Source organism: Corticium candelabrum, chromosome 9 (genome assembly GCF_963422355.1).
Source record: "Corticium candelabrum chromosome 9, ooCorCand1.1, whole genome shotgun sequence".
NCBI classification, from domain to species: Eukaryota; Metazoa; Porifera; class Homoscleromorpha; order Homosclerophorida; family Plakinidae; genus Corticium; species Corticium candelabrum.
This window is the reverse complement of record NC_085093.1, coordinates 4,939,139-4,947,517: the sequence shown is the minus strand read 5'-3', so window position 1 is coordinate 4,947,517 and position 8,379 is coordinate 4,939,139. Positions and strand designations below refer to the sequence as shown.

Genomic DNA, 8,379 nt, shown 5'->3' with positions numbered 1-8,379 from the left:
CTACATTTCACCATTTCCACTTCAACCAGAGCAGTAGGATGTTGATTGGAAGTGATACAATGCAGCAGTGATGGAATTTTCGGGTTGCCTCTAACAGACAAAACTCGTAGTTGCTTCAACCTAGTGATAAACCTAGGTACTTCGTGAAGACCGACGTTCTGAGGCGCCAAACGATCCATCGATGTGGTCTCGTGATCACTCGTATGTAGGTACAGTTCTTCTAGCTCACTTAGAGCTGTAAAGGTGTCGGGTATGCTGTGTATGTGGTCTGTACAGAGCTTCAATACCTCCAAATTCTTCATCTTGAGAATTTCTTCAGGAAATTCACATAGAACGGCATCCAACAGGTTGAGCTCTAACTTGTTTTGGTCGTTGCGTATTTGAAAAAACGTCTGTTGTTTTCCACTGCGCTTGTTGACGGCTTGGACACCAAACGACGACATGTTGCTTAATTAATTAAGTCAAAAATCACGTGATAGATAACGTTTCAATATACTATTATTAGATTCCTGCAGATATTTAGCTAAAAGTTTTAGAGACTTTTGGTAGCCTAAACAATCCAATTATCGGTAAACAGCTATTGAACGCAGCTCGTAAACTTGATGTGACCGTCAATCAAACATGGAAGATCTAGTCGTGACGTCATCCGTTCATTCGCCTACGGGACTTCAGCAAGTTGTCCGGGACTTCGGTAGTACCACATTACTACAGCGTCTCAAAGTTGACTATCCGGGGAATGACGAAGGCGGGGAGAGACTGGCTCGAGTCTAACACTCACTCAAAGCGATGTTGTGTAGAATCTATCAGCTGCGGAAAGCATTGCATCTGCACCTTCCCGCTTCAAAACGCCTTCTTTCGCTAGCAAACGAATTCATTTCATCTGTTCACCTAGAAAACACGGGACTGTCAGTTCATTGGACAAGCAACCGCACAGCTCATTTGCCCTACATCTTCTTACGTGACAACTGCCAAGAACCAGAGTCGTTTGATCCGACTGCTAAGCAGCGCCTCTTCAATCCAGTGTTCTCTGTCGATCTCGACATCAAAGCCAAATCTGCTAACGTGAGTGATGATGGAGGCGAGGTGACGATCACGTGGCCTGATGGGCACATCAGTCGTTATTCTTCAGTTTGGTTGACAGAGCACAGTGAAGGAGCAGATTTTGACACAGCCAGGCTGCCTGTGGAACAGAAGCTTTGGAAGAGTGATATTGTTGATAAAATGGCAACGTTTGATTTTGAGCAGGTGATAAATGACGATGGCAGTCTTCTCAAAGTTCTTCTTCAACTTGATTCTTATGGCATAGTAATGATGGAGAACGTGGGACTTACATCTAATCAAGTGAAACGATTTTGCGACCGCATCTCTTTTCCCAAGACGACTGTCTATGGGTATGCATGTAGGCAAGTAAGCCAGTCAGACAGACAAACAGACAGACATATCCGGTACAAGCCAATGGGCTGGTTTTTAGAAGACGACCTTAATTTTTTCTAAAACAGAGAAATGATTGATGTTATGCTTGTGGTTAAGTCGAGATTTTTCTGTTGCTCTGATTCAGAAAGTGGCAAGAAATCTGTTATTTGGGCTGTTGATAGTAACTTAGCAAAATACTTAATTGTGACAGAGTGATTGCTACAAATAGTTGTGCAGAAGTTGCTGAATTTTGTGAGTCTGAAGATACACTATCTTGACAATATTTGTGAATTAGTAGTCAAATTTTGAAATCTGAATTACTTGCATGTTTATACAGAAGAGCAGGCAGACACTGACTGTATAGTAGAGAGAAACAATGGATAAGCTAGTAAACGTTAGATGGGATGGATCATCATTTTGTACAGTGGCATAGCCACGGTCTGAAGACTGGGGGCACAGGTAGCTAGCAAAGCATGCTGTCATGTTGAATGAAATTTGCAGCAGAATTCTTTCTTTAGATAGGCCCCTCACTTCCACCAGCATTGAACCAGCTCCCACCCATGCAGTTGCAATATTTATTACATATTTAACACTCAACTACACTTGCATCTGACTTCATCTAAGCTTTAACTTCTTGGCTTTGTCAAGGTCTGCAAAAGTGTCAACTGCACGATCTAGACCTATTCCTTGTGACAAGTGTATGTCTACACAATAAGCTAGTAACATCCCAAACACATCATGACTGAAATTGTTGGAGGGAACATGCCGAGAACCAAGCCCTCCACAGCTATGCCACTGTTTGTATCATTGAACACACCATTTTCCAAACTGTCTGAAGAAGCTTGCAGCACCCTTGTTGGTTGCAATAGTTACTGTAATACTTCTTAGTAAATTTAATTAAGGTGCTCTAAGTGTGCACAGTGCCACTTGTTTATGATTTAATACTGATGAGTTGATAATAAATGTGTTTGAATTTTCTTTTGAAGGCAAGACGTTATGAAAGTAGAGACTACATCAAATCCCTACAACTTGGCATACTCAAATGTTGCCATACACCTGCACACTGACCTGCCCTACTACAATTATTGTCCAGGGGTTAGATTCTCAATTCTCCACTTTTCTGTGCTCGTAAGCCTTTCATGCTTTGCTGCAGGTTCTGATGCTTCATTGCACGGAGCAGCTATCTGGCAATAGAGGAAGCACTTACTTCTGTGACGGCTTCAATGTCGCCTATGAGCTTAGAGAGAGAAATCTGGCCGCATTTGAGATGCTTAGTCAATATCCTGTCTTCTTTGCTACCGTTGGGAAATATTATTTGCCTTACAAAATGGAGTGGTGGCGTATACCAATAACGTTAGTTGAACAATGGTGTGTGTGTGTGTGTGTGTGTGTGTGTGTGTGTGTGTGTGTGTGTGTGTTTGTGTGTTCAATGTGGCACAATCTGAAAACTTGATTACGAAGCATGCTTGCAATATGTGCAATCGAGTATGTAGTTCTCAATTTGGACTCTTTGCACATAAATGTGCTCACCAAAGACAAAATCAAACACTGCTAAACGGAGGTTGTGAGCTCATCTGTTGAGTAGCAAAAAGAAGAGTGTGTGCATGTGTGCGTGCATGTGTGTGTGTGTGTGTGTGTGTGTGTGTGTGTGTGTGTGTGGGCGAGTGGGTGGGTGGGTGGGTGGGTGCTAGAGCTCAGTTGGTTAGAGAGTCATCCAACAGAGTGTGTACATCCGGGACCTTGCAGGGTTGCAAGTTCAAGTCACAGTGATGGCGAGCTATGGCATAATTCCTTTGGCAAGAAACTCACACACAATCGCCTCTCCCGACTCTGGAGTATAAATGAGTACCTTGTCTTTGAGTAGACTAAGTGACCGCGGGACTAAGCAGCCATCACCTGTGGCATGACATTAGCCAATGGGGTCCAGGTGAGACTTCGAGTGCTCACACCTCAGTTGGCTTCACAAGCCGGTGCTCCTGTGAGTACCGGGCCAGGCTCCAGGAAGTTGCTGGCGCATGCCCAGAGTTCTCCTGAGTGTAGAGCACAGGAGCCTAGCTGTTAGCTGGGGTGTGGCCACTATCTGGCAGCTCCTAACGGTTAGTTGTTTAGTTTAGTGTGTGTGTCAATGTGTCAATGTGTGTGGATCAATGTGTGTGTGTGTGTGTGTGTGTGTGTGTGTGTGTGTGTGTGTGTGTGTGTGTGTGTCAATGTGTGTGGGCGGGCGGTGCTTGTGGGTGTGTTGATGTACTTGTCTCTGTATAGCGTGAATCTGTCTGGTCGAATTACTGATATCCATTTCAGCAACTTTGTTCGTGGTTCTCGCTACCATTCATCACTCAACGGGAGGCTACAAGAGTGGTATGAGGCCTACTATGCATTCACGCGTCTAGCCTACAGTTCCGAATTTCTAGTCAAATACAAGTTGCAGCCCGGGCAAATGGTGGTGCTTGACAACTTGAGAATTATTCATGGCCGACCAGCCTTTGACTTGTCTGACGGCAGTCATCGTTGTTTAGAACTAGCGTATCTCGACTGGGATGAAGTACGCTCAAAAGCTCGAGTCATAATGGATGAGCAAGAGCAAAAATGATAGACAAAGTGTAATAGTGAAATTGTCTTATATTTTGACTGTCACAACTACACCTAATTTTTTACTTTGCTTTTGATTCTATTGACTTTAGTATTTTACAATTTTAGTATGGGATGAAAAACGTGCATCAAATGTTGTTGCAGATTGCTGTTACTGTTGTATGTATTAAATACACAATTTTTTATTTACTGTCTATATAACGTTTACCATGAGCCTACATTCATCTCCACAATCTACTTCAGTGCCAGTATTCTGTTTCTAGGTCTATTGCATTGGTTTGCACTCAATCATTTGAACCTTACAAAGGTTCCCACGTTCATCGAAATTTTCACTGTACTATTAACATGTATTATTATAATAAGCTCCATAGCTCTAGCCTCGTCCCCAGACTCTCTCGCGCTAGTCTTGTCCGTTGCCCGTATGATAATTCCAGGAGCGAGACCACACGCTAGTATATTACCATGTAGACTAGTGTACGTTTATTACCATGTAGATTAGTGTATTGCCATGCAGACTAGTGAGTTCTACAGCTTAATTTGTACGGCTAGCCAGAGCTTAGCTTCCTTCTTAGCTTTAATGCGAATTGAAACTAAAAATATGTAATGCAATGATACTACCCCTGTACACGTGCACGTAGATACCACGGCCAGTCTCTCCCCGCCCCTGTTCCCTCGCATGTCACTCTGGAAAGGAGAAAGACTTAATTTTGTGCTGTACCTGTATCAGATCGACCGCCTTCTTCCTGTGTAATTCACTTTGACAATTGAGGTGCATGCCTTTTAATTAAAAATGCAAAATCTTTGCATCCGCTTGAGCTCCAGAGTGATCGACATAATATTATATACGGGGAAACGGGAGGTGCCGAGGGAACCGGCTCGAGTATACTATAGCGTCCTAGTAGTTCCTAGCTAGTGCCTAGTAATTCATTGCAACGATGTTGGCCAGGCTGTTTCAGTTGCCTAGATTATTGTACCGTCAAGCATTTGCTTCAAGACGTTTGCTCATTCCAGCAGACGACTCTATCTCGTCTGTCTGTCTAGAGGACAAAGGAATGACTGTTAATTGGACCAGCAACTACAGTGCTCAGTTACCCTACATTTTCTTGCGTGACAACTGTCAGGAACAAGAGTCATTTGATCCAATAGCTAAACAACGCCTTTTCAATCCAGTGTTCTCTGTCGATCTCGACATCAAAGCCAAGTCAACTAACTTGAGTGATGATGGAAAACAGGTGACAATCAGGTGGCCTGATGGGCACTGCAGTCGTTATTCATCAGTTTGGCTAAAGGAGCACAGTGAAGGGACGAAGGATGACCGAGGCAGGCTGCCTGTTGAACAAAAACTTTGGAAGAGTGACTACTTTGATGCAATGACAACATTTGATTTTCAACAGTTAATGGATCATGATGACAGTCTTCTGGAGTTTCTTCTTCAATTAGATTCTTATGGATTAGTGATGATTGACAATGTGAACGTCACATCTAATCAAGTAGAGCGACTTTGTTATCGCATCGCCTTCCCCAAACCTACTGTTTATGGGTGAGGCCAAAATATTGAGTAGGCATGCTAATATTATGGCTAGGCAGTTAGAGTGATTGACAGATATGGGAAAACCAGGACATTTATTGGGTTGACGTCTGGCTCTCTAGAACTAGTAGACCATTATAATTCCTACTACATGAGAATTCAATAGCATGATTTATTGCTAAAACTAAGAAGGTAGATACAGTTATTGCTTTATTGTGTACTAGGCATTCTTAATTAACACACAATTAAGGATACAGTGATAGAAGCTAGTCTCCCAGACAGTAAAAACAAATCAGTATTTAATGCATGTAGAGATTGCACATTAGCAAAGTTATGTTGGTGTAGTAACACGGTGTGAGTGGTGTGAGTGGTGTGTGTGTGTGTGTGTGTGTGTGTGTGTGTGTGTGTGTGTGTGTGTGTGTGTGTGTGTGTGTGTGTGTGTGTGTGTGTGTGTGTGTGTGTGTGTGTGTGTGTGTGTGTGTCCTCATGCGTACTTGTGTATGCAGACAATCTGACAAAACATAGAGAGAGGTTCAAAACAAAAGATATTGAAAAAGAAGAATTCCTTGATTCCACATCTGTACTGTAGTTGTTTCCTAGTTATTTAGAAACTATTTGCTGTGTGTTCAACTTGCAGTCTTCGGTACATGTAGTCTCTTAGTACGTATGGCACGTCTTTGATTTACTCAATCATGATGTATGGACTGCATGATCTTTTCTCATTGTGACAGACAAAGTGTTATGAAGATAGAAAACAGGCCAAATCCCTATCACTTAACGTACTCGAGTGTTGCCGTACATCATCACACTGATATGCCCTACTACAGCTACTGTCCTGGGGTCAGAGCTGTAACACTTTACCTATATACACAATGCTATATACTATGTATTTGGTGCAGATTCAGGTGTTTCATTGCACTGAGCAGCTACGTGGCAACACAGGAAGCACCAACTTTTGTGATGGTTTTAATGTAGCATACAAGCTTAGAGAACAAAACAAAGCTGCCTTCGAAATGCTCAGTCAATATCCTGTGCATTACTCTGTTGTTGGAAAAGACTACCTCCCTTACAATATGGAACAATGGCGTGTACCGATAAGGTTAGTGTCTGATGATAAAATCAATTAGGATTACATATACATGTTTTAGAGATATACGAGTATGTGTACGATTCTAAATACTGTATATACAAATTATGTGCACGTGGGTAGACTTGTTAATGTATCAATTAATGCTATTATATATACAGTAGTTATAGTATACACTATTGAGATATATGATGTACAAGCTATACTACCTCATTCAATATTCACTAATAAAATCCTTTCAATTGTCTGTATGTTGCTGAAATTTTATTGTACATCGAGAATGTAAAAACAACCTTAGGTGTCTTGATGGGTTTTGCAAAACATTGCTATTAAAAATTAGATGTACGTGAACTGTTAGTCCCTCAATGGCCTGGTCCCACACACACTCCATTATGATGTTTGTTCAGAGCCTGCCTGCATAGGGTGTAGGTATACGAATAGGGTGAACGTAACACACACACACACACACACACACACACACACACACACACACACACACACACACACACACACACACACACACACACACACACACACACACAAACACACACACACACACACACAAACACACACACACACACACACACACACACACACACACAAACACACACACAAACACACACACACACACACACACACACACACACACACACACACACACACACACACACACACACACACACACTGAAATGCGTAATACATGTATCTCTACAGTGTCAATAGGTCTGGTCAAATTACTGAAATTCATTTCAGCAACCTCGTTCGTGGGACTCGTTACCATTCATCGCTCAATGGAAAGCTTCAAGAGTGGTATGAAGCCTACTATGCATTCACACGTCTATGCTACAGCCCAGAGTTCACAGTTGAATACAAGTTGCAGCCCGGTCAAATGGTGGTGCTTGACAACTTGAGAATTCTTCATGGCAGACCAGCTTTTGATTTGACTGACGGAAGTCGTCGTTGTCTTGAACTGGCGTATCTTGACTGGGATGAAGTGCGATCAAAAGCTCGAGTTTTAATGGAGGTGCAAGATCGAAAATCATAGACACTGCTTTGAATAACTCTATTGGGGTTAACTGCTGTAACACAGCAAGATGTCTAACAATTTGCAAATGAATTTTTGCGTTTGATTACATTGGTGGTTGTGTTTGCTCAACTTCTTACAATGTGGAAATTATTTTGCAGCACAACACCTTGACCATACGAATCCTTCGTAAAGTGAAACAAGAGCAAAGCTAGACAGCTGAAGGTCTCTCGAATGATTCTTGCAGTGATTTATCCCTCTTATCTGAAATGACCAGCTCTTCTACAGCGGCTTCACCAGTCTTCCATGGTTGGGGGCCCAGCCTGCCAGTTGACATCAAATTACTAATTTAGACTGACTATATATACATAAAATCAGCTACATTTGGGAGTGATTCAGACTGTTTGCCCATTGCATGATGGTTGCTAAGCTAAGCTAATTACTGGTACATAGATGTAGGAATGTCGAGGTTAAGGGAGCTAAACACGTGTTCATTAGAGCATTTTGGAGGAACACAATTAAGCAAGGAAACTATTGGGGCCATGGCCCTTTTGGCTCACATGGTTTCCTATGCTTTTGCATTACACAGGATATACCTAGTTCGTCATCTGGCAGTGTAAGGGCACCAAAAATTTAAAATTCTGGAACACTCACAATAATTTACTTACTCTCAACAGTCAGGATACAGTATTCATACTAAATATCGTCTCATTCTCCCAACTTCGTGTTCGACCGTCA

General features: G+C 42.2%; 3 protein-coding genes across 4 annotated transcripts in view; 2 read left to right on the top strand and 1 right to left on the bottom strand.

The window, feature by feature from the left end:
• The window catches only part of LOC134184678 (malignant fibrous histiocytoma-amplified sequence 1-like), a 6,548-nt gene extending 6,105 nt beyond the window's left edge, over window positions 1–443 (bottom strand). Inside the window, exon 1 of the mRNA XM_062652425.1 lies at window positions 1–443. This exon is cut by the window's left edge and continues 1,304 nt beyond it. Coding sequence (XP_062508409.1) covers window positions 1–443 — 443 coding nt within the window.
• Window positions 444–475: 32 nt separating this feature from the next.
• LOC134184415 (gamma-butyrobetaine dioxygenase-like) lies at window positions 476–4,197 on the top strand. 2 transcript variants are annotated; one of them, XM_062652094.1, is made up of 5 exons: window positions 476–1,391; window positions 2,400–2,508; window positions 2,567–2,766; window positions 3,676–3,771; window positions 3,825–3,993. In XM_062652094.1, exons 1-5 carry the CDS (start codon window positions 787–789, stop codon window positions 3,862–3,864), a joined length of 1,050 nt encoding a protein of 349 aa, XP_062508078.1. In that variant the 5' UTR covers window positions 476–786; the 3' UTR covers window positions 3,865–3,993. The 2 variants fall into 2 exon arrangements, with proteins under 2 accessions (XP_062508078.1, XP_062508077.1); XM_062652093.1 differs by having other exon boundaries at window positions 3,676–4,197.
• A 679-nt stretch (window positions 4,198–4,876) lies between these two features.
• Window positions 4,877–8,162, top strand: LOC134184851 (gamma-butyrobetaine dioxygenase-like). The gene is made up of 4 exons (XM_062652614.1): window positions 4,877–5,542; window positions 6,262–6,370; window positions 6,430–6,629; window positions 7,332–8,162. Exons 1-4 carry the CDS (start codon window positions 4,938–4,940, stop codon window positions 7,660–7,662), a joined length of 1,245 nt encoding a protein of 414 aa, XP_062508598.1. The 5' UTR covers window positions 4,877–4,937; the 3' UTR covers window positions 7,663–8,162.
• Window positions 8,163–8,379: the final 217 nt, after the last annotated feature.

Bases quoted from the DNA above. Each gene is read 5' to 3' on its own strand.
- LOC134184851 (XM_062652614.1), top strand. From the start codon at position 4,938: ATGTTGGCCAGGCTGTTTCAGTTGCCTAGATTATTGTACCGTCAAGCA. The intron at 5,543-6,261 runs GTGAGGCCAAAA...TCATTGTGACAG, and splicing joins CCCAAACCTACTGTTTATGG to ACAAAGTGTTATGAAGATAG. The intron at 6,371-6,429 runs GTCAGAGCTGTA...TATTTGGTGCAG, and splicing joins ACTACAGCTACTGTCCTGGG to ATTCAGGTGTTTCATTGCAC.
- LOC134184415 (XM_062652093.1), top strand. From the start codon at position 787: ATGTTGTGTAGAATCTATCAGCTGCGGAAAGCATTGCATCTGCACCTT. The intron at 2,509-2,566 runs GTTAGATTCTCA...GCTTTGCTGCAG, and splicing joins ACTACAATTATTGTCCAGGG to GTTCTGATGCTTCATTGCAC. The intron at 2,767-3,675 runs GTTAGTTGAACA...GTCTCTGTATAG, and splicing joins TGGTGGCGTATACCAATAAC to CGTGAATCTGTCTGGTCGAA.